The 25,557-nt window shown below is 47.9% G+C and overlaps 1 protein-coding gene across 5 annotated transcripts; it reads right to left on the bottom strand.

Annotated features, from left to right (window-relative positions):
- Positions 1–1,211: 1,211 nt before the first annotated feature.
- On the bottom strand, positions 1,212–24,032 carry Stx16 (syntaxin 16). 5 transcript variants are annotated; one of them, XM_042699243.1, is made up of 9 exons: positions 23,271–24,032; positions 15,621–15,632; positions 10,238–10,345; positions 9,709–9,849; positions 8,659–8,824; positions 7,926–8,017; positions 7,337–7,480; positions 6,001–6,081; positions 1,212–3,968 (listed from the first exon to the last, which is right to left on the bottom strand). In XM_042699243.1, the coding sequence occupies exons 1-9, from the start codon at positions 23,400–23,402 to the stop codon at positions 3,864–3,866; spliced, it is 981 nt and encodes a 326-aa protein (XP_042555177.1). In that variant the 5' UTR covers positions 23,403–24,032; the 3' UTR covers positions 1,212–3,863. The 5 variants fall into 5 exon arrangements, with proteins under 5 accessions (XP_042555177.1, XP_042555179.1, XP_042555178.1 ...); XM_042699245.1 differs by having other exon boundaries at positions 23,322–24,032; XM_042699244.1 differs by lacking the exon at positions 15,621–15,632.
- Positions 24,033–25,557: the final 1,525 nt, after the last annotated feature.

The raw sequence follows: 25,557 nt of genomic DNA, 5'->3' as shown, positions 1-25,557 counted from the left end.
TTCAGGTGGTTTCGGATGGTTTGACAGGAGGAAGAGAGGCCAGAGTTCACCAGGCAGATGCAGGGCCAGGCTGTCTCAGGCTTCTACTCGTGTGCAGACCAGGGAAGTCATCTTGCTGTGACCACACAAGAGCAGACAGACAGGGATGATCATTCCCAGCTTGGTGTTATGACTAGACTTCATTTAGCCGATTGAATCTCTGCCAGCCTGTTCTGCCATGGAGGTGAGCATTCATGGGAGACGCAAGGCCTCCCCTTCCAGCCAGCTCCAAGTCTTCAGAGCCCCTGCACAACGAGACTGTATGGACTCTATCCGCACAACTCTTACGGTGCCGCTTCAACAGAGCAGGCAGACTGTCGACGTGTAAGTCGAGTGGCTCCCACCGAAGAGCCACACACACAGAGCAAGCCATGGTGGAACAGATCAGCAACCTCAACTCATAGGAGGTTGAGGCCAGCCTGGATTATGCAGCAAGACTCTGTCTCAAACCAACAAGAACCACACAGCATACACAGCCTACATGTTCACCACTTTCAAGACACAGGGCTTCACTAACATCTCTGCCACTGGTCTGGATATTCTTGAACCTCGTTCTCAGAGCTAAGATGGGGGAGGGGCACAATTTCTAGTGAAAGATGCCAGGAGGGGAATAGGAGGGAGCCCCTCTCGAAGCCCCCGCTGCTAGTCCTGTCAATATCTCAGGACTCCACACACAGCTGGTCCCTCTCCTCTGACTCTGATGTATAACTACAGAGACAAAAACCACATGGATGACCCTATCTCCCCACAGGTGTGTGTGTGGGGGGGGAGGGTCAGTGCTCATGACTAAGGAAGGAGAGCTTCCTTGGCCTGAGCGGGCTGACAGAGCTGGATGGCAGGACTGAAGACATCAAAGGCACTGAGGAGGGCATGGCCGAGGCCAGTGGCTAGAATGACTTGTGAGCATTACTAAATGCTTCCCAGGATGTACACGCAGCCTGTGTCATCATCAAGAAAGAGAACTGTCCGTCTTTGAAGCAATCTCCCTATTTGGAAGGTAGATAGCAAACAGAACTGTCCCTCCACAGTACGACTAGAGGGGTCAGCCTTCAGACACGGAATGAAACAAAAAGACCCCACGGAGTCCAGACCTGCCCAGGCCCTCCCCAACCCAAATGAATTGGAAGAAAACACAAATCCATCATTAGAATGAATACTAGGATCCCAGGATGTTCTGTCATCTGAACGCCTGCTTTATTGTACAAAAAGTTTCCAGTAACAGTAAATTAGTTTTTTAAAAAGGAACAAAAAAAAAGAAAGAAAGTCATTTTGGATAGAAGCTCTTCACTAATTGCTTTATTTAAGCATACAAGAGGAAAAAAAGTCTAACCTGACCAATTAGGTTGAAGGGTTTTATTACCTTTAAGAAGCCATTAGCTGAGATAAAACACTGCAAGCACTTGTGTCAAAACAAATAAATAATGCTCTCTCAATTAGCGGAGAAAGCGGTACATCCGTTAAATTAGAGACACACTGCTTCACACAGCCCGGCCCAGCCAGTACTCCCCACCCCCCAAGATGAACAGAAAGACAGACAGACAGACAGACAGCAACCGGGAGCTGGGAGCCTGGAATATATGCCGCCATTTCTCTCCCCTGCTCCACTAGACAGGAGTCACTCCAGGCCAGTTTGTGTCCAGGGCTGGGCCCCAGGGTGCCAGCAGTGAGCCCCCAAAGCGAGGTCTCTTCTCTGAGGACACTGCCCAGGTGCACGTGAGATTGGCTCAGGAGTCTGAGGATGGCCCTCCTTCTCTTCCTGAGGTGCCAAGCAAGGAGTGCCGTCTTCCCTGCCATCCTCAAATGCCACTGCCTCTTGTCCAAGGACAGGCTCTAAAGACAAACGCAGTAGTTTGAGGAACCCAACCAGTCCGTGCCGGGCCCTGGGCCAGACTGCGGGTCCCATCAGCTGGCCAGCACTACAGTGATGGAGACGGGAAGGTTCGCCGTCTCCACAGAGGGCCGGAGACAACGTCAGATCAAGCGCAGCAGGGGACTGTGGTGAGGTGGGGGAATAGACACAAACCGACGGTGACCCTGACTTCTCTCCGACGGCCACTGTTCGTCCAGGGTGAGTAAGACTCAACATTTTCCAAGGGTTTAGCCATAACCCTGAATGGCCTGTGAATCTCGAGGCGGCCCCTCGTATGACCAGGTCCACTCTTGGTAGCAGCTGACCCAACGGCCACCACCCGACCACTGCATTCAAGTCAGCGCTGGCTCTGAAGGGCCCCAGAGCCACATGACTCTAGGCACCCGGGGGAAGGCACCAACCCAGCCTCCCTTGCCTGTGACCAGGCCCCGAGGCTACTGAAACCACGGGGCAGGGACCACAGGGGCGGGCCTGCCTGGGGGACTTGTCTCCAGATTTTAGTGTGAATTCTGGAAGCCACAGCAGTCGGCTCTGGAGAGGCATTGTGTGCAGCTGGGCCAAAGAAAACATGACATGCTTAATAGGGCGGCCGCGCTCCTTCCGCACCTTGAAGATACAAACAATACACTCATCAAAATGTACACAGAAGACCACTAACACTGTACCGTGTCCATCCGCACAGGGCTAGCTGCGTTTTCAAGGCTGTACCACAGTCCGCCTCGCTCCAGTTACTGAAGGGGCCTCAAGCACCACGGGGGTGATGGGGAGGTATAAGGCCACGCCCCACTTGGGGATCTGACCCAGGCTCACACCAGCAAGGGCTTTTCCAGCCCTCGGGACAAGCCTGCATTCTGGGCATTACTAACTGATAACGGAAGAGCCAATAAATGAAAGCACGAGTACTCTGAAATGGAGTGCTGTTTGGTTAATAATTTGAGATTTTAGATGGATGACCCCCTCAAAGTGGCCTCGGTATAAATTCACAGTTCATTAAATGGAGACTGGTGTGAATGGGTCCTTATGTAGCTAGCACGTGGTAAGGATGGAGGCTGTGTGTGGGGCAGAGCACCCGCCTGGGTCTGGCAGTGCTGGGACACAGGCGGGCCAGGACATCAGCAGGCCTCCTTTCAGTGTGAGTCTGGCTCAAATCACCAACTTGTAAATTTAGGTGGTTTTGCTTAGTAACAACTCCTTTTGGTTTACAGTAGAAAATGCAGTGCAAAAATTTTAAATGAGGAACACTCTATTTACAATTAATTTAAACTTATGAAGCTGTTTTAACTGGACTATCTAAATGTGTTAATTAACATCAATGATGGTTTCTTATTTCTCACACTTTGTTACTCTGATCATTAACAGCAATGGAAAAGCTAAATTAAGTTATCAGGGAATGAATTGTATGTTTCTTAAAGGACTTCTAGGTTTGTTTTCAACAACAACAAAAAAAATAGAAGAGGAAGATTTGAAGAGGCATTTTTGCCTCTATGCATACATTTTTGGTACCAAACTTCTTAAAAACCAAATGGCTTAAAAAAATTTTCCCCAAAAATTGTTTTGACATGCTGCTCAGACAAGACTGCTTAAAAAAAAATAGCATATACACAAATAACCCCAAGCAGCCTCAGCAGCAGCGCCTGTAAACTTTAAACTCATTTCATTTTCTAAAGAAAAAAAAAAAAAAAAAATATATATATATATATATATATATATATATAAGTGATCACAGAACCGATCAATATCTCTTCTGCAGCAGTATCACCGTCCTTAACTCGACACTGATGGAAACATAGGCCCGCGCCTGCGCGTCAGGAGGCATCCTTAGGAAGGTGGGACCCGTCTTGGCCCGGCCCGGCCCGGCCCTGGCTGGGTGCACCCTGCCAGCAGCGCTGAGGGTGAGACCGCCAAGCCCCCACACCCGGGGAGTCCACGCCGCCTGCACAAGAGCCCAGCGCCACTAGCGAGACTTCACGCCGACCAGGACAACAATGAGGACAATGATGATGACAAACAATATTAAAATCACAAGCATCTTCCGGTTCTTCTTTTGGTACTGCTCTGCCTACAGAAAGAGGAGAAAACGCAGTCACTTTCCGAGAACCCCACGCCACCTCCGGTGTCCAGCACGAGGCACTGGCCTTCTGCAGGGACTGGCGTCTCTGCTGGGGCCAGGCCACACTACCAAAACACCAAGCCTCCCTCAGAGTGAACCATCGGCACCGCGCAGGGCTCCACCAGCGGCATGCTGGCCTCACTGCTGGGACAAAGCGAAGAGATGCCAAAGACCCAGGGGCACCTGCTCTCCCCACCCAGGCTTCTCAGGAAGAGCCCTGTGCCTGGGAACGAGTGTGCACCGCTTGAAGGAGGACAGCAGAGCTTCTGGGGGTTCCGGAGGAGGACGCCTGCTGGGAACATCAGCCTCGCCTGTCCTCTGACCCACCAGCCTTCTGACTGGTGACTCGGCTTCATCTCTATGCCCACCAGCCCAGAGCGGGAGGCCCCGCTTTACAGGGGAGTAGGCAGCAGCGGGAGCACCACAATGAGGAACATTCAGGGAGTACCTCTCAGTCCCCCTCAGAGGAGTGGTCTGCCCCAGGGTGCAGTTCCCTTCTGCAGGAGGAGCTCTGGGCACCATGGACCAACAGCAAGCAGCACCCTGAAACTGGCTCAAAATGATTCACGGTGTAAAAACTAAAGCAGAACTTCTAGTTCCCACTACATTTGTTCACTTCTGCAGAAGCCTTCTCATTTGTCTGTGTTTCATGCAAAACATATTTCACTAGGTTTTATTTAAGAACCTACAAACCAATGCATAACTCAGCTATATATCAAATCTGGTTATTGCAAAGTGAGACACGCAAGTTAGTTAACACTGTTGGTACCCAGGGCTTGGCAATCAAGTTAATCTAAGTACTCAAGCTGTCTCTGCACATTAAGCAAGACTTCCCCATAAGAGCGGGGCTTGTTCCCACTGCAGGAGCTGCACAGGGAAGACAACCAAGGATTTCTGCTCAGACCTGCCAGGCTGGACACTAACCCTGACACTATTACCTGGCACAATCTCTGCTAAGAACACAGCTAGTTTCAGACACCTTAGTGAACTGGGGAAATGCTCATTAGAACCCTAGAAATACAATGGGAATCAACCACACAGGGAAGTAGTCAGTTTATCTATGAAGAATCATTACATTGTCTTGAAGGAAATATGTACCCAATATTGTACCCAATACAATAAACTTGTAAGTTTATGAATGTTTCTCCCAATTACAACATTTCAAAGATGATTTTAAAAAAAAAATCAGAAATAGAAAGCACCTTGAAATGGGAACCCCATTACAACAAGGGATAGCACTAACCACTACTTACCTCATTAACACTAGAGATGGCTAACTACCACTCAATTCACCAATAGAATTGAAAACACGGACCAGGAATCTATATTAACAAGGCAATACTACCACTCACTAATTAACATGAGAGAAAGCAGGAACTACCACTAACTTCATTAACCCTAGAAAGAACACTTATGATCTCTTCTGTAACACTACCACTCACTTCATTAATGAGAGAACACTAAACTACTCACACCATTAACACACAGTGTCATAACTACTACTAACTTCATTAACAAGAGAACACTACTCAGTTGATTAACATGAGAAAGAACACTACCACTGACTTCAAAAACCAGAGAGAGAGAATGCTGCTCAGGAGAGAACCGGAGCCACATCACTCACTTCATTCATACAAGAGAGCACCTACAGACCTTTGCTCTGGAGGTGAGGCAGATCTGCAGTTAGAGAGAAATCTAGAAGGCTCCTCCTCAGGAAGGACCCGAGTCAGCAATTCATGTTTCTTCTAAACTCCAACTGACCCCCAATAAGAAGAGACAAAAAGAATGAAGAAGGCATAGAGGGTGACCCACAGCACATGGGCATCGAGCTACACCTCACTGGCTATACCCCGACTGCAACGAATGCTGCATAGAGAGCTGAGTCGGCTCCAGTGCTAAGACAAGTATGAAGAGAACCCTCGGAATTCTTGTGATTTGATACCTGTTTCTAACATTCTCAACCGCGGACAGACGCCGTTACCTTGTGAAGCTGTTTCAAGCCATCTTCAGTTTTAACACAGGACTGTTCAACGTTATAGTCGATTCGATCAAGGACTGTACCCTGAGCGACAAACAAGAGTTACAGATGATCAACACCTGTGCTGGGGAGCATGGGTGCCGGCCTCACCCTCCTCCGGCTGACCCGAACACTGTGCCCTGCAGGGATGCAGAGCCCGGGAGAGGCCAACACTGGCAAACTGAGCTTTCATTTTTGGACTTACCCTCTATGGGATCTGCTCTATTCAAACCTACTGGGGCTTAAAAAAATACGTGGTTCAGCAGGGCGCCGGTGGCTCACACCTGTAATCCTAGCTCTTCAGGAGGCTGAGATCTGAGGATTGCTTGGCTCAAAGCCAGCCCAGGCAGGAAAGTCCGTGAGACTTTTATCTCCAATAAACCACTCAGAAAACTGGAAGTGGCGCTGTGGCTCAAGTGATAGAGAGAGCTATCTAGCCTTGAGCTGAAGAGCTGAGGGACAGCGCCCAGGCCCAGAGTTCAAGCCCCATGACCAACAAAAAAAAAAGAAAAGAAAAAAAAATACATGGTTCAGTGGAAACAGGTTGTGTGCAGCAAAGGGCCAGCATCAGTGCCCACTCCCTGCTTAAATACTTGGAAGAGGAAAACGATGATCAGGTCCGCAAACTATTAAGGCTGCCAATGGAAGCATGGTGCTCCATGGGTAGGGAGAGAGCCCGGGGACATCCAATCCATCTAAAATGAAAAGGCTGGGGTCTTGTGAAGAAATGTCCAATTGTTTAATTTCCTAGTTCCAGTGGGAAGATGGAAGCACTGGGCTTCAGGGAGGACAGGCTCTCAGTGAAACATGGCAGCCTAGGAGAGGCAGAGTTCATTGGAGCTCACAACCAACACTCCATCCTGCAGCTGGTTTCAAGGAGACCAGGTCCCAAGCCCCTCAGGCAAGAAAATAACATGCTCTAATCAGATTCTAACAGTGGATAACAATTTAATTCTACTAGAAAGCTAGTAGTTTCAATTGCCATTACACAATAAGCTGCCAAAATGAGAAAGGAGATCTTCAGTATGGCCAGACTCAGTGCTGGGGTTGGTGAAAATCAGCCAGGCCTCCAGAGTGTTCACACAAGCTCTTCGAGGCAGGACAGAGATGCTCAGACCCTCTTCTCTTTTTTTAATCTTGAGAAAAGGCTTATTCATATTTTATGGGAAATGTTAATAACCTAAGTAGATGATCTGAACACACACACACATACACGTGTCTGCATCTGTACAGACACAAACATACACTCATGAGGACTACAAGATCAAAGAACCTTGGACTCGGAGGACCCCCTGCGTACCTGCTCTACAATCATGGCTCCTAAGTCCCTAAAGATCTCATTCAGGTCAGAAATGGACTGCACGATCTGGCGGATCTCCCGCTCCCGCTCCTCCACCATCAGAGTGTTCTGTTCCACCAGTACCAGCTGGTCCTCTGTGAAGCCCTGGCAAGACAGTAGTGCAGAGCACTGTCAGGACGCTCAGGCCACTGGAGGCCATTTGGAGAACGGGGCTTCTGAAACGCGGATGGTAATAAGCACATATTTTTCCTGACAGGAAAGGCCCCAATTTCCCAAAGCAGTGGTTTGTGCAGCACCGCAGCCCAAGCAAGGGTGCTGAGCTTAGCCCTTGTCTGAAGCCATGCAAGGGTTCAGGGATGGCTCTGCGCTCCTCGGGGTTCTTCCCACCAAAGTGGGACAGGCCCTGCTTCCCCAAGGCCTCTCTGTGGCTTTGGAAAAGAAGAAACAGTATGGCTGCCCTCTGCCTGTCGCAAAGACTACTGGCTGGACAGGCAGCAGTGTGCTCCGCAGGAGTCGAGGTCTGGGGAGAGGGAAGCAGAACGGAGTGCGAATACACCGACAGCAGCCGCGTTCGCAGCCCTTCACATACCCGGTCGTACAGAGTATTATCGCCTCCATCATCCATTAGTGGTACTGATGTATCAAAAAAATGCTGCGCTCTTTCCTCTCGGTTCTTCATGCCTATCATAGATAGGAATCCACTTTACTCCAGTATGGAGACCATCCTGGTTACTGTTCCACCATTAAAAAGGGAAGATCTAGAGTAAAACTCAACAGTCAAAGTGGAGGTCTCCCGAGCAGTTTAGAGACCTCATCTCCGGGGAAGGAGAGAGGAACGCGGCTAGACATGCAGCACTATGCGAGCCTGCGAGTTACTCAAGACCAAGTCACACTAACTGTACAATTCACTTGATGCCGAGACAAAATGACACAACCATCTGAGAATCTCTGCGACAGTTACAAAACATGTCCAAAAAGAGGAAAAAACCCGTGTTTCTCTCTAGGAGCATCTCTGGCAAGACTCCACAGGGCCCCAGTCGAAGTTTAAATCATAAAATTAAAACGCGAACGCAGCAGTCGTCAGGGGAGCCTGGGGTTGGGGAGCATCGGCTACGCGACCACAGGCGACCCCAGTCAGAGGGGAGGTTCTGCCCTGGACGGCCGCGGCGCCCCGGCGCCCATACCTGGCTGGTGACGTCTGGAAGCCACTGCGTGTGCTAAACGCGCTGGGGGCTTCCACGGGCTGGGCCCGGCTGGGTACCCCGCGGAGGGCTACTCGGAATGGGGCCCGGCCTCCTGGGCGAGGTGGGGTCTCCACTCACGTTTCAGGTAGCCCGACTGCGCGTGCCGAAAGCCGGTGGAGAGCTCCTGCAGCGCCTGCGCCAGCGAGGCCACCACGTTGCGCAGCAGCCGCTCCTCCTGTTCCGTGCGGGCCCGGCGGGCCCGGCTGGGCAGCGCCCGCACCGCGCGCTGGCACCTGTGGAAGAGCTGAGAGAAGGGCGGGCTCAGGGCGGGGGCGGGGCAGGGGCGTGGCCCACAGTGCACTGGCACCTGTGGAAGAGCTGAGGGGGCGGGGCAGGGGCGGGGCCCACACAGTGCACCTGCACCTATGGAAGAGTTGAGGGGGCGGGGCAGGGGCGGGGCCCACACAGTGCACTGGCACCTGTGGAAGAGCTGAGGGGGCGGGGCAAGGGCGTGGCCCACACAGTGCACCTGCACCTATGGAAGAGCTGAGGGGGCAGGGCAGGGGCGGGGCCCACAGTGCACTGGCACCTGTGGAAGAGCTGAGGGGGCGGGGCAAGGGCGTGGCCCACACAGTGCACCTGCATCTATGGAAGAGCTGAGGGGGCGGGGCAGGGGCGTGGCCCACACAGTGCACTGGCACCTGTGAAGAGCTGAGGAGGACGGGGCAGGCAGGGCAGACCCCAGCGGGCCCCCCCCCCCCAGCTCTCCTCCCCAGGGGTCCCTCCTCCCCGCTGCCGCTCCCACTGCTCAGATGGGACACCCAGCTTGCGCCTGGTTATGAGAACCCAGGAGACGCACGCAGCCTAACCGCTAACCGCAGGGTTATGAGCAAGAAAACCTCCTACGACACTAGGCTGCTTTTCAGTTATGAGCACTGTAACTGTCGGCACTACGTATGATGGAAGCTACGGTTAAAACCGGCTGAATAAATGCATCCCTATTCTGAACTTCATTCTAATCTGTTAGTAGCATCCGTCAATAACTGGACGAGCGATTCCCCACCCCTCTGAGAAAGGCGTCAGGCGCGCGCCCGAGCTGCGGGCCGGGCCGAGCTGCCGCGCCGGGGGCTCCGCCTGCACCCTCACCTGCGTGATCTCCTGCGTGGCTGCTGCGGGCCGCACCCTCACCTGCGTGATCTCCTGCGTGGCTATCTCGATGGCGCGCTCCTCGGCGCTGCTGTCATCCAGGGTGGGTCTGTTCAAATGCTTGTCGTGCAAACTGGCTAGCTCCTTCATCTTCTGCTTAATTCGCCCGACATCATATTGTATCTAGACAAATGAAGTCACCACAACTCCACTCACGCCTGGCATGTTTCAGTCGGCCTCCAAGAGACAATTAGCTACACTCAGAATACACAGGTAACCTGCCGGCTCACCCAGATGAACAACTGTGATTCCAATTACCAGGACAAACTCTTCGAGGTTGTACAGGGTTTACATTTCTATGACTCAGGTAGTGGCTACCAAGGATAAAACTCAACCCAGTCATTCAGCACCCCGTCACACACGCACGCACAAAAGCTTTCCCTGTTTAATGTAAAATGGATGGACCAAAGCCCCCATATAGCTTGGGACAAGCACAGCCAAGTTAGCTTCAATGGCAGACATCTTAAAATACACTGTTATTCCAGCTTAGTAACATTAGCCCTTGACCCACCTCATCCACTCCATCCACCCACTTGGGTGGGGAGCATTTTGTCACACCGATTGCTGCTTCTGGGTCTAAGCTGAGGCCTGATACCAGGGCCATTCGGTCATCAGCAAGCTGTAGGGAAAGACATGGACACAGTTTAGATACGGGTACTCTTCCTTCCTAAAAACAAAGAAATGTAGGAGTAAAGGCACTAGCCTGTATTGTTTGATTTGAAATTGTTTTCCTAGCTTTTCAGTCACCAGTTCTTAATTTCTTTGGCTATTCTTGTGAACATGAATTTGACTTAATCTGGCTACAGAAATACAATGAGAAAAATCAATGAGAGATCCTCAAAAGAAAAACTCTCAGTACTAGACTATGATAGAACACAGAAGGGACCTTGGTCATTAATGTGGTCAGATACTACAAATGATTAGGCTGTGAGTTGAGCCAACACAAAGCTCTATCAGTGAATTTCCATCTCCTAAGCTTATTTTGGGAATCGTTCCGATGCAGTTATCTTCATACAGGATCATAAACACTGCTCAAGTGTGTGGAAGGATGGTCGAGAGGTGAGCACTGGTGTCCTGACAGGACGCGGCAATCCCCACCACACCGGCTTCTCTCTGCTGTTCAATACACACAGACAACAGTTCTCCTTTTGAAATGGTGTTCATAGTCTTGCTTTTTAAACCTATAATATGGTGCCTTAGTAAGCCTTTAAGACTGGAAGGGAAATTTCAGGTTTGGCTTTTTGTTCCCCTGAAGGCAATAAACAGATGTGAAAGGATCTTGAGGTGCCCTCACGATCTCAGAATTTCTACGTGACAGCTTCAAAAGATCCAAATGATAACCAGAACATAATGGGAAATAGTCTATAAAACATCTTTATAGATAATACTCTGTAAATTGTCTAAACACTGTAGAACTGGATGAGGAATTTGTATTCCTTTTCTTTCCTCTTGTTTGAAATTTAAATTTGTTTTTCTGTGCTCTTGATATTTATTTGCTTACCAAATGATAAAGAACAAGACAAAATTTTCAAGTGTGTAACTGAAGCAGGGAAGCAGCGCACAAGGAGCAACGCAGATGAGGAGAGCTCTTCAAGGGGCAGACCCTATCATCTTGGACCCAAGGCTCATACTCAATTCCTCAGAGCCAACTGCTTGCTTCCCCTCCCCACTGGTTCTGTGGCCAGCTGCTCCAGAGTCCTCATCCTCTCAGAAACCTTGCACAATCACAGAAGGGACTAGGACTAGCCCCTGGCATGGCATGAGTGTGCCGGGAGACTGTGCTCCGCGCCACCTGCACACGCGCTGCCACTGCAAGTGGCGCCATTCCCACCCTTCACCTCGTGGCCTGTCTCCCTGACCCGAAGAGCTCTTGAAGTGGAACCTCTCTATCATATGCTGTTTGTTTTCAAGCGTTCACTAAGAGAAATGGTACATTCATTTCATTATTTCAATCCTTACAAAAATCAGGCAAGCTAAGAATTATTACTCACACTATAAACTTGGAAATTGAGACAGAAATGTTAAGTAGTTTGCCCAAGGCCATCAAGCTACTATGTGACAAAATAAAGCCTGAGCCAGCTGACTCCAAGAGCCCTTTCCGCCCTAAAGTTGCCCCTCACAGACACATAAACATAACTGCAATTTGTTAAGAAAATGAATTAGGACAACATAACAGATTGAAACAGAAGGAAATCCAGACCTTTGGTTTATCCCCCATCAACTGCACAGGAACTGTAGGAGACTCTATCAGTATATACCACCAGTACACACCACCAGTACAATGCCACCAGTGCACGCCACCAGTATATGCCATCAGTACACACTACCAGTACACGCCACCAATACACATCACCAGTACCCTCCATCAGTACACCTCAGACACTTTTTTTTTTTTTGGGGGGGGGTCAGTTGTGGGGCTTGAACTCTGGGCCTGGACACTGTCCCTCAGCTCTTCAGCTCAAGGTGAGCGCTCTATCACTTGAGCCACAGCACCACTTCTGGTTTTCTGGTGGTTCATTGGAGATAAGAGTCTCACGGCCTTTCCTGCCCAGGCTGGCTTTGAACCATGATCCTCATATCTCAGCCTCCTGAGTAGCTAGGATTACAGGCGTGAGCCACAGGCGCCTGGCACCTCAGCCACTCTGGCTGACCTGCGATGGTAAGAAGGAGCCCAGGGGCAGGACCTCCAAGGCACACACAACTCTGCATTGCACACTGATGAAGGCTGGGAACAAACCACCTGCCACTCAGCCCCTGTCAACAATTTGGCAGGTCCCAGACAGTCACCGCTGACTAGACAACTGGATCTTGCAGCTCCAGCCCTTCGTGCAAAGCAAAGCCTAAGATCAGCGAAGGGCCTCAATTCCACGGCACCAGCTGTAGCACCTCAGCTGCCACCTCCCACCATGCCACACGACTTCAACAGCCATCACTGCACTTAGTTTCCCAACTCATGACAGAACTGTACTGTTCTCTTGACAAACACACTTAAAAAGACACAGAAGGATGAGCTAAGTTTACCTGTGCCATCACTAGCCCACCTCGTCTGAAGCAAGACAAGAGCTAGCTGAAATGGGCTCAGTTCTTCAATTTTATTCTCTATTTTATAGATATGTTTCCCAAAACTCAGATGTAAACCAGAAACAGAGAATATACGCTCTTCAGGGTCCTAAGGCAGCCTGAAAAGGAGACCTCTCTCCAGAAGGGCCTGTGCCACCCATCAGCCGGCCACTGGCTTTCCCACGCCCAGCATCAGCTGGTGACAGAGAAAGAACAGCCGATGCTTTGGGACTAGTCACTTGTCCCTGAAAAATATGGTCTAAAACAATAGGTCAGTAGTGCATCATGACAAAATGTGGCTGCATGAAGAGGGTGCACACAGGGTACTCCTCCAAAAGGAAAAGTGTGTTGCGGAGGGAGGGACGAAGGCAGGGAAGGAGAGGAAAAACTAGAGGCCAATGTCACCCATGTGAAATGCGAACAAATATGGACATGAAAATACCGTGTATGCAAAATAACCTCATTTCACTCTCCAAACAGCACTGCCCACGTAAGCCGAGTATCCCTGCTTGCTGACCATCCAGCCGCATGTACTTTAAACATGCCTTCTACTCCACAGACCACGCCTGCCACATTTCTTTTCTTCCTTTCTTCTACCTTAACTTTAGGTTACCCTCTTCCAAAAATATGGCAGAAGTTGTTAAAGCTCTTCTGAGTAAGCCTGTACTTCTGAAATAAAAAGTCTATTCACATTTTTAAAAGAAGAAAATGTCAGAAAAGCTAAACTTTTGAGAATAGAGGATTTAAGAATTCTTATCTCCTTGATTTGTGGTTGTCTTCCAGGAACTCTGGGTGTACCGCCCTCACCCACAGTCATGTTCCCATGGGAACATAGAAACTTCTGGCAATGCTCAGAGCAGCCCTCTGACAGGCTTTCATGCTGGTTATCTTTTGCCCTTAATCCATGTTTGATGAGGATATTTGTCCTCTTAAAGAGTGCCAGACAGTATGGGCAAATTCTTGATCTATGGAACATGTACACAAACACTCTTTCTCTGACTCTCATATAAATCTTGCTGTTCCCAACGTACAGTCTTCCTACTCTTAGAAAACCCTGCCTTCACATGCAGGCTGATTTAGTGTGCTGTGGGATGAAGGAGCAGCAGAGCCTTGGTAGACACACTTGTCCCCAGCTGAAAAACTAAGCCAAGTTCAACCACGCTGCGTGAGAATGAGAAGAGCAGGGACAGGTCTGGACCATCGTCGCCACGGACAACTACAAGTCTGGAGAGGCCACAGCAGCTGCCCCACGCGGCTCCCCGTTGGGGGGGGGTCATGGGTAGGATCGGCTAGCTAAAAGCAATCTGAACCACCTGCCAGCCCCTGACTATCATGTGGTGGTCTATTTCCTTTGAAGCGGTGGGGTGATCCCTCCTTCCCCCCACAAACACTACCTTTTGGGGTCACAGATTCAGACTTGCAAACCGCTTCATATAGAGTGCCATGGAGTCTATGTCTCTGCTGGCTTTAAAAGACCCTGCTCTTTTGGAGCCTAAATGCTGCCAAAGTTCCGCCAGCAAATCAGTCCCCATCCACCACACTCCAGGGACCCTTCGCTGTACTGTGGGTCAGCCAGAGCTCTCCCAGTATCCAGGCCCAGTGCCCAGGCAGGGTGCTGGCAGGGAGGTTCCTCAATGGGGGCAGGAAACTGCCACCCAGACCTGGCCCTGGCACCTGCTCAATGAGTTTTTGCCCAAAGATGTGTTTGTAGACTGTTCCTAGCGACTCACAGTTAAGTGTATGTTCACCCTAAGAAAAGGTTTTGCAATGGAAAATGTCCTTCAGACCCCATTCTCCCAGGCCCACAACAGGGGGGCGCCCAGGCTTATAAGCTGCTGTCTAATCAGAATTTTTCTAAGCACACAGAAGTACTGATGTCAGAGCTTTTTTGTTTTTAATCTTGACCACTCCTCCCCCCCAAAAAAGAGGGTCCCGTAATGAACCTCACGTGTCAGGGAGGTCACTCTATGAAGCTCTTATAGATAGGACTCACTGTCAGAGGGCTAAAGTGCTCCGTTATTTATTTAACTGGGTTGCAGTGAGGAGATTTAAGTTGTGTGGGCCTTGTTGGTATTATCAACTAGTCAAAGCTTGTTCAATTTATAGAGTTAAATCTTTACCTACTTGTTAGGATCTGGCTGGTCTGGAAACCAGTGCTCCTGATCCCACCATACCATACAAGGGTACACATTAACACACACCACTCCTTCCCTTTAAAAAGTAAACCCTCAAGAAAAAGTGTCCTTATTGAGACAAACAGGAGAACAGTCTAATCTCACTATCCCTCAACTCATTTAGTAGAGCTGCTAAAATACAGTACCGAGGAAGTATATGCATTCCACCTCCCAGGTCAGATCTAGTAAGCAAGGAAAAGGCCAAGAGCATGCTACTAGCAGGAGCTGACACAGGCCCCAATGTCCAGAAAATCACCCAGAGCATGCCTGCTTCACCCTAGGCACGAGGCCTAAGGAAGGCGAGGAGCCCTGCGTCCAGTTCCACCTGGGGCTTCTAGCAGTCAGCTGCCTCCTCTACTCCACCTGAGCCCCACTCCTTGCTAAGACATTAAGGTGCCGTGGACAGACCCTACAGGCAGTGGCTCACTTTGTTGAGGCCCTCCCAGAAGTAGTAAATAATGCTTCTAATTCTCTTTCTAAATCATCAACTCAAATGGTGTGAAAGTTTTAAATCAGTAAACACATTATACCATAATCAAAACAAATGCTAAATATGCATAAGCTCTATTAGCATTTTACATATGACCAAAGGTGTCAGCAAAAACAGGTGTTGTATAAGCCAACGTTACCTAACATACCAAGATATCCAAAACACTGTACCTCATCCAGCTCCTGCAGACGCGTTGTTGCCAGCGGGCCCATCCAGGTAGGGAGAGCAGGAAGAAAAGCATGGGGCAGACAGACAAGGCACCATCAGGTAAGAAAACAGATGTTAAACAAGTGACTATAAAACAAATTGACTATAAAAGTAAATATCCACTAGCCAAGGCATTTACAAAATCCCCTCTGAGCTTCCTTTCAGAAAGAAAGAAAGAAAGAAAGAAAGAAAGAAAGAAAGAGAGAAAGAAAGAGAGAAAGAAAGAGAGAAAGAGAAAGGAAGAAAGAAAGAAAGGAAGAAAGAAAGCTCTATCAGTTTATGTTTTGATTTTCATTTACTGAAATTATTCTTGTGAATGAGGCTAGAAACAATAAATAGTTGTAAAAATGGAAACAAAACATTCTTGCTTTGGCTTCATTAAAATATACTGCTAATCTGCTTCACAAATATAAAACATCACATTCTAAATTTCCTTACAAAATTAGAATAAAAGTTAAAATATCATATTCTAAATTTCCTTAGGAAGAAAAAAGTGAAAATGCAATGTTTAGAATCCATGCATATTTTAGTACATAAATCACCTAGGCAAACCACAAAATTAAGAAACAACCACCAAGTTGTCTAGAGCTACATTCAGATATTAGAGTGAACATATATACATTAAACCCCACAGACATAGCTTTAACCCTGGTAATGGAGGGCTGAGAAAGCCATCTCTCTGAGAGACACACAGGTGGGAAAAGAAAAGAACTTATCATTTACCAGGCATGTATTGTTATTAATCTAGAAAGCATGGTTTACAAGGTGTTATTAAAGCAGGCCAGCAAGGCCAGACAAGACAAAAAGTGAGGAAAGAAACCTTCGCGGGGAAGGCAAGGGAGTGGTAGGCACCAGAGTAAGTTCCAATTTAAAACTAAAGATTCTTTCTTAGATCAACTTAGAATTCTATCTTCTGATCAGACAGTTACTAATGACAGATAATCTACACAACTAGGCCTTTTTTCCCCCACAGTATTGATCATGGAAATAATTAGTGGTGAATTTCAATAATCAACTGTGTTGATTTTTTTAATGTCTAGCAGTAAATTCAGAAAACAGAAAACATAACTTTATCTAAAAATTAATGGTGCAAATGAAGCTGGTCCATCAGAGTAAAATATCATTACACAATGATAGCAATAAATGAAATCAAACACTTTTTCATGCAAAACTTCTCTCGGGTAGCATTACAGAAAAAGCAGAAAACCCTCTTCACTCCTACAATGTGCCCAGAGCGCAAAGGAGAAATGAAGTTTGTACACACTGCTGCTGTGACAGGGCTTTGAGAAATAGTGGGAAAGAAGATAGTATCAATGAAGCTCCTATCTCAGTTCCTTTTTTACTTTAAAAAGGAAAAGTGTGTGTATTTTTTAAAAGTCAGGTACTTCCAGAAATGCTCCGATCAATGAAGCCAGATGCAAGGCAAAACCCCCAAGCGAGGCATGGAACCTGTTCCGTCCCCACCGGCTCCCTAGCACATCATCTCTGAATACTGTCATCACAATCCACAGGCAAAAAGCCTGTGTTGTTGGGTTATTAGCCTGGCACACACATCCCAACCTTTTGATTTCTACAATTATGAGATGATAAGAGGCAAAATTGCAATCATGAGATTCAGGAATAGGAGCAAACTTTTTTCTTACAAATAAGAAAACTGAGATTCAAAATGTGTGGATGCATTGCCTGAAGTTACAGAGCGTGCTGAAGGCTGGGCTGGGGACAGCTCCCAGTGACCAGGCCTCCTTCCATCCTACCCTTAGCCACTCTAATTTCATTAACAATTCAGGGAATTAGTTGGTAATAGGCAGCCTCCACACCACAGCACCAGGAATTAAATTTAGAAGACCATCTTTCCAAAAACACCCTCCTTTATCCCCCCCAAAAAAGAAAAGCTTTCAAAACCCCATCTGCCACGAAATTACCAGGAAATTTAGTCAAGACCTGAACTCAAACATTAAAACCTGTTGCTACACATCGTCACCTTCTAAATCTTTACAATGTCTAAATCTAGGGTTTGACCTGCCAATGGCATACAACCAACCAAGCTAACTCCAAGCAGCATGTGGAATTTGCAGTCTAAAGAACTTTCTACATAAAACTGAAAAATGAGTGGAAACCCATCTGTGTTTACTCAGGAAGTCTGGAAAAGTTGAGCAAAATGAGTTGAAAATACAGGTCTGTGCTATCGTGATATTTACCTCATTTCCATTACTGCCAAAATAAAAGTTTGCTTCACTTTTATCCAACAAAGTACCCTTATTCTCAAGCAAGCCTCCCTGCTCAGATGGAATCTTTACAAGTAGAAAAGCAAATAAATCTAAAGGGAAACATACAATGATTTCATACTTGGATTCTAAAGACCTGATTTTCCAACAGACTCAGCCTGGACTAGAACTGAGAACCTTTGATATGTATGTTAAAACTGTCATGGGGAGGTTGTAAAGCAAGATTCAGAAAGGATCTTTCCCACTCCAAAAAGTATTTAAACAGTAAATTCTTCCACTTTCCAGAATCTGCAGCCCAAGTTCTAGAAAACAGCCAGCACAGTGTAGCCCAGGAGTGGACAAAGGGTTCTGGTCTACGCCAGGTCTCCCCTCACTCGTGAGGTGGGGACCCTAGGCCCACCCCAATTCTTCCACTCCCTGCTTTCTTTATCTGTTTTGAGCACCTATTTGCTCAAAGACTAAAATCAAATCTCAGTCTGTTTTGAACAATTAATTTTATTTAATTAGGCACTGTGGGGAATACATCTAGTTACCTACGAAAGGGTTCGGCCCCGTGACAGGCACAGAGTAAGCTCAATACACTGTGGTCAAGACTGAACAAGGAACCCTGGAACCACAGTTAATCCTTAATTGTTTTTTTCCCTAAAGCACAGGTTTTATTAAAAAAAAAAAAAAGTGCTAGTTTCAAACTAATCTAAGACCAATTACCTCTAGCTTCCACATATAGATTATGCATTATTTGAAAGCAGAGTATGGATTAGCCAGTAAACACTAACAAAGTGCTCCAGCCCCTGTATTAGACTCATTCTAAGAATCAAAAGAAACACAAATCTATCAGTACCACACTGGATCAGAACAGCAACTCAACTTCTGCTTGCCATTCATTAATACTTCACACTTAAAAAAATTAAAAAAAAAAAAAAGATTATTTGACTTTATAAATCCTCTTCAGCTTCCTGAAATCAAACTGCTTGAATGGGGTACTGCCACAAAGCCAGCACCTGGCCGGGAAGATGGCAAAGTTGCTTCTGTCCAGTACTGGGGCAACTGGTAAGTATTCCTGCCAGTAATGCCGGACTAAAAGGCACCGTACTGTGGTTGACTTGGATTTCTTATTTTCAAATGAAAGCTGAGGCTGGGCACTCCGGTCAGTGCATATCAAAACAGAATTTGAAGAAACATCAGACATCACCAAACTCAAAATCCTCAATTTACAAATAAGACATAAGATGTCTAAAAAGATTAAGTCCTACACCGATTGGAACTTATCCTAAATTCCCTCACCAGCAGACAGATGTTCTTTCCTTAGTCACACTGCCCTCAGGGATAAATGTAGTGGCTCCCAAAACCACGGGCAAAACAGTGCCATGGAATTAGCAGTGCCTTCTGCTCCAAGTTTGACTAAAATCAAACTTCAGTCTGTTTTTAACAATTAATTTTGCTAGCATTAATATAACAAAAATCACAAATATGTAGAGCTTTGTTTACTTCTGGCTGTTGAGGTTTAAAAAGGATTCAGAAAAATTAGACATTATTCATAGAGAAGAAACTTAACTGTGCGTCTGAGCCGGGATTGCTGAGCCTAGAAAAAACTGGGTCATCAAGCCACAGCAAGAGGCTTCCTCTGCACGGACCCTCAGGAACAGAATAGGGACCAGGTCCCCAGAGGGCAGACATTGACCCCACTAGGATCAACACACAAAAGACTTGGTAGTAAAAGGTACGGAGTGCCCGCTGCAGGATCCCTCCTCTCGGGTCACACGGTGTCCAGCAAGGAAAACCTAAGGGCTGTCACAAACAGGGCCACTGGGTCAAATGACCTTTAGGTCCCCTCAGGCTGCGAGGTCTATTCGCTTGTTTCTTTGGCCTCGGCAGATACTTAAATTGCTGTTTTAAAATTCCCGGGTGGATTTACTAGTGCCGCCACAATCTGTGCCCATCCATGCGGGTACCTGCAATAACCCTACCACCAAACAACATCTAGTTTTTCTTCAAAGTAGTATTAAAAAAAAAAAAATACAGCCTTAATTTTTTTTTTTTAAAAAAAAAGATAAACCTTTAGGTGTGCTTTGCTTGAGACGCATGAGCCATACACCCTGGCACGGCAATTCACAATCAATTTCTGCAGCTTCTCCTCAAATAAAACATGAAAATACAAAGCTACAATTAAAAAAAAAATCTTCTATTTAGGTATTTATTTTTAATTTTGCATGAAATGACAAATATACCAAAATCAATTTCTATTGTTTTTCTTCTAATGAGGAACTTAAAATTTCTAGGAATAATTTTGTTAATTTTAAGTTAAATTCTTAGGTCTGTTCACCTCTTTTCAAAATACCCAAGTTTAAATATATATTTATAAATTGTCTCTTTTTAATTGTCTTATTTTACTATGTCAAATGTATTTAAGTTTTTATTTATAATTTTTCAAACCTCTAGAAAAATGTGTAAAATGACAGTGTCCCTGCACATATGAACAAAAATAGAAAAATGTGTAAAATGGTACAGATCTATTTACCAACTAGAATTAACATTATTTATGTTTTGTCTCATTTGCTTTCTCTTTTCTTAAGGAGTATTAAGACCCAAAACAGCTGTCTTGGCATTTCACGCTGAACAATTCAGTAGACATCTGTAATAAAATTACCAAATTTAATTATAATTAGTTTAATAACTGCCTAATACCACCTAATGGCTAGTCCATATTAAAATCTGACATATACTTGTGATTTGCTACATGACTTTAAAATTTACTAGACAGAAATAAGGTTTAAAATATTTTCTGGGCTAAATAAGCAGTAAGAAACATTATATGTTACTCAATATAGTTTTTTTTTTTTAATGTGTTAAATGTCTTCCAAAAAAAAAAAATTTACAGTACTTTGCTAATTCCAAGAGTTAAAAAACCATGCACTCATGTTAATATCTTGCCGTCGTCGATTCTGTGTGTACAGAAATAGTTTCTGTGATCACTTCTAAATAAACCAAAGATATTAAGCTCCACCACTAAACACTTCAGAAATATATAGCATACAATGTATTTTTTAATGTTCACAATTAAAATGTACAAATGTTTTATTTTTAAATTCTAACCTAGGAATCTATTTGTTATTTTGACTGTACAGTCTATTTTTTAGGCAGTCTGAATTGACTGCGAGGGTTTTCAGTCATCTGATTATTTTCAGTAAAGTGATTTCAAATGCATAGGCTAATATAAGCATGTAATGTTTTCAACAGTATGACATTTAAAAATATTTTTAATATTCTATCTTAGATATGTGTTTTAGTCAGATTTAGAAATCTACTTTCAAGAATCTGTGTGAATTAACTAAATATATATGAGCTAAATAGATCTGTACATTTCCTGATACATCTTCTTTATAAACTACAGTGATACATAATTTATAAATTTATAAATCTACTTTGTAAACTACAGTGATCCACTTAATTATCTCACATCTCATATACCTTATGTTTTTGTATAAATTGCCTGCTTTAGAAAACCATCTTAAAAATCAGTTTCAAGATGTGCTTTTGAAAGCCTCCCGTCTCCACCAGGTTTTAAAACTGTCTGAAATAATTTTCCCCTCAGGTTACCCAAAGGTTCAGAGGGTGCTGAGCCCTACACAATTAAAAATTTAAAACCAAACAGTATCTTTTTCAGTTAATTAAAACTGAGCCCCCAGATGCATTGGCGCGGGTTTTAGTTCTGTTTTTTTCCCCCCAAAGGTAGCATAAAATCCAGTCATTTAAGGAACGACTCGTTCTTATTTAACATAACTAAAGATTCACTGAGGATTTTATTCACTCAGTTTCTACTCTCTATTTCCTGGCTTATTTCAGGGCACACTTTTCAAAATTAGCGCTAGAATCTGCCCGGTTCCGGTTCCGTGTTAACAGACACCTTTCCATTTGTTTCTGTATTTAATACTTCTGTTTATAAATGTAAAAATTCTTCAAATTCTTATGCAAATAAAAACCCCAACACACTTCATTCATCCTCAGTTTCTTTGCTTCCAGGAGAGACTACATCTTTTTATTCCTAAAACTGCTCTCACCGCTTTAAATTGCTTTTCTGTAAGAAATATGGCCAAAGATATTTTCCACAGTGGCTTAAAAAAAGGAAAAACCGATCGGTGAGCATGTCTACTATGATCACAACACATGGCACGATTTTCCATTAGCACAGAGAAACACGATAAAGAAAAAAAAAAAATCAAATGGCCATGATGGTCCTTAAAAGATGAAACCATTGTGGGATTTCAAAACCAGTACATCTCAGGCATAATCCCCAAGAACCAGGTCCTAGGGTCGCCATCCATTCCCTGGAGCTCCAAAGCTTTCATTTAAAACCAGTCTGTCCACAGCAGGAAGCCCCCTACTACCAGTTTTCTAACTTCACTTTTCAATTAAAGACATTACAAAGCTAATGACATTGGCTCCCACATCTCACTGAATAGTAAACTGAGGCTCTAAAAGTTTGCCCCCACCAAAACCAAGCCAAACCCAGCAATCTTTCTGGGGCCTTGCTTTTAAAAAGAAAAAAATAAACAACAACAAAACAAAACAAAAAGCCCACAGCTCTACTGCTTGGATAAGTGTGAAGGTTCTAGTCAATAAAATCAAAAACCCATGTGCTATTTTGGAGGTTTAATTCTCACATGCGCATCATGGTTTTTTGTTTTTGTTTTTTTTTTTTAAGTTCGAAAGGAGGGAAAGCTTCATTTCCTGTCTGGGAAATGGAAAACAAGGGCCTAGCACCTTCCAGTGTCACAAACACTGAGCCCCAAAGAAAACCAGTGAAGCAATTATTCATAGGGAACATGGCTACACAGAGGATTGAAGTCATTAAACAAAAACGAGTGTGAAAACACACACACACACACATACACACACACACAAACACAACTCCTTCCTCTTTGGAGGTGGGAGTGGTTCACTTGGGAGGATTTGAGTCTGAGATCCTGCCACCTGGCCATCAGGACCAACGTGAGGCCCACTACTGGGAGGGGAGGGAAGCTTAAAACAAAACTAGACAAAAAGAAGGTTCTAGAAAGGCCCCGTGCTTCCAAATCCTAGTGTTAAGACATATGTAAAGTGAAGCAGGCCGTCGAGCTGTGACGACGCCAGAAGGAGGAGGCACTCGGAAGTGGGCAGACAGGGCCAGGCAGGGGTGGGGCTGTGGGGGGATTGGTAACTGTGTTCCCCAACCAGGCTTATGGGTTGCCCCTTGACCCCAGAAAAGGGATCTCGCACTTCTCTATTTGTCTTATTACTCTTATCTTCTTTTTTCTTCTTTTCTTTTCAAACAGAGAGACAGACAGACAGACAGACAGGCAGAGCCGCAGTGCACACCGTGCGTGTGTCGACGAGGGTCAGGAGACTCACCGCGGCAAGGCTACGTGAATGCAGAGGGCTGGAGGTGGTGTGACTACTCACTTGCTCGGCTAACAGCTGCCGGTTTTGGATGGAATTATTCCGCAACAACAAGAAAGCGTCGGTTAAACGCCTGGTGGCCATGTCTCAACCTGTGTGACCCCCCTCTTAGGGTCCCCCCCCGCTTAGATTCCTGCTGTATTCACTTTCTTTCTTAGTCTGGCCTAGCTGGTCCCCCCTTTCACAGATGCCTCTCTCGACGAGGCCCCAGGCCTCAAAACCCAACAGGCGCAGCTTTGCGCTCCTCCAAAGCGCAAAGACCCCTCCCCAAATAACCACCTAGGCTTTCCAATTGTCTGAGTCCCCCTACCCAAGACCTGATTTCGATCTCTAAGCGCTTAATCCCCCAATCCAGGCGTGGCAATCCGCCGTCCCAGAGACCCCTCCCCAATCCAACCTCGGATCTACAAGCGTTTAAGGCGCCAATCGCCGGTCAGGAGCTGGGAGCGCCTGAAGCCCCCTGCCCTTCTTAAACCCTGAGACCCCCTAAAGGTCTTGGCCCCTAGCCCTAACGTGGCTGTGGGCGTGTGGGCCGGGCCCTGGTGGCTGGCTCGCGGTCACTTTCCCTACTCCAGTTGAGCTTCGGACAAGTGCACCAGGCCGGGCCGGGCCGGCCGGCGCCTGCAGCTCCCGGGCTCAGGGGCTGAGCCTGTGAAGCTCGGCCCGACCTCCTGACCCCTTTCTTTCCTGAGTGGCCTGGTCCTCCACTGGCGGCGGGCCGCCGCCTCCTGGGGGGGGGGGGGGGGGTCGGCGAGGCCCGCCGGCCTCCTCACTCCTCGGCTCCGGCTCCCTCCATCCCCGGATCTGAGGGCAGCCCAGCCCCGGGCCGTTTCCGCGCTGAGGTCCCGGGTTCTGGCGTTCCCCCCTGGCCCTCTTCCTGTCCGTCCCTCGCGGGTGCCCCCCTGCGACGCGCCTAGGCTTTGCGTGCAACGTTCCGGGCGCGGGTGCTCCCTGCCCCGGCCCCGGCCCCGGCCCCTGTCCCGGAGCGGGAGCGCCCCGCCCTCTCTCGGGGCGTTCTCGGGGCGCCCCGTTTCCTTTTCCCTGAGTTAGTTCAGGCTTTGGGCCAAGCAGGCCGAGCGATCCGAGCCTCGAGGCTCGCGCGTGGCCCCCACGCTGCCAGGGGCCCGGGCGCGCGTCAGGTGGCAGGTGGGCGGGAAGCTGGCTCGAGGCCGGGCCGGGCCGGGCCGGGCGGGGGCGGCGGCGGCGGCGGGGACGCGGGCGGCGGCGGCGAGGGCGCCTCTGCAGGCCGCGCACGCTCCACTGCAGGCACCGCGCGCTTTTTTTTCTCTCTCTCTCTTCAGAATTTGAAAAAAAATGTACCCGAAAAACAACCGCGGGGAGGGGGGCAGCGCGCTCTCCGGGCCGCAGCCCGCGCCCTCGGCACTGCAGGGCTCTGCGTCTCAAGTAGCAAAGTTCCCTGAGAACTTGACACCCCAGATCCCACCCCCCTAAAAGAGCTGGGTCTCCTGACCAAGCCCGCGCCCCCAAGATCTGGGCCCCGGCCCCGCACCGTCGAGCGGGTGATTGGAGAGGCGGGGAGGCCCCCGCCGCCCTGGGGTCTGCGTGGGGCCGGCTCGGCGCACACGTGCGGGCTCCGGGCCTGGCACCAGCCCCGCAGCCCCGCGCTGGCCTCCGTGGTGGAACTGGACACGCGTGTGAAACGTGTTCGTGGAAACCGCACGACGCGCGGGAGGGAGGGAGCCGAGGCCCGCGCCGTCGCGAGCGCGGGGACCACGGCGGAGGCCGGCCGCGGGACCGCCCTCGAAGGGAGTGGGGACGATGCCCCCCCCCCGACGGCCTCCCCCCCTCCCCCGCCTGGCTTGTGCGGATAAGGTCAAGGCCTCGCGGGGACCGCCGGCCACCGCAGCTCCGGGAGGGAGAAACCCGCGGCCGGCCGCCGCCGGTCCCCGGCAGAGGCAGACCCCCCCCCCCGATCACGTGGCCGAGCCCCCTCCTCTGCGCTCGCCCCGGGGAGCCGAGCTAGCGAATGACAGCCGGGCTGGCGCGGTGGAGCCGCGGGCCCCGGCCCGGCCCGCGCGGGCGCCGGGAGCCCTCCCGCCCTTGCCAGGCAGGGGCTTGTTTACATCTGGCTGGAACCTGATCCTCCTGCAGGGACGGCGTTTTAGTCATCTTTGTTCCGCGCTGCCATCTCATCGGGCTTGTCGCAGGCTCGGATAAATGCCTTTTAAATATGTGCCTGCATGAATGATTGAGAGACCTGAGGTTCAGTCCCCAAACC

Source organism: Dipodomys spectabilis, unplaced genomic scaffold (genome assembly GCF_019054845.1).
Source record: "Dipodomys spectabilis isolate Male_0828 unplaced genomic scaffold, ASM1905484v1 ptg000240l, whole genome shotgun sequence".
Lineage (NCBI taxonomy): Eukaryota > Metazoa > Chordata > Mammalia > Rodentia > Heteromyidae > Dipodomys > Dipodomys spectabilis.
Note: the sequence above shows the minus strand (reverse complement) of the source record. Positions and strands in the feature narration are given on the sequence as shown.

Bases quoted from the DNA above. Each gene is read 5' to 3' on its own strand.
- Stx16 (XM_042699243.1), bottom strand. From the start codon at position 23,402: ATGGCCACCAGGCGTTTAACCGACGCTTTCTTGTTGTTGCGGAATAAT. The intron at 8,018-8,658 runs GTGAGTGGAGAC...TATCTATGATAG, and splicing joins GCAGTCGGGCTACCTGAAAC to GCATGAAGAACCGAGAGGAA. The intron at 6,082-7,336 runs GTACGCAGGGGG...TTTGTCGCTCAG, and splicing joins GAGCCATGATTGTAGAGCAG to GGTACAGTCCTTGATCGAAT.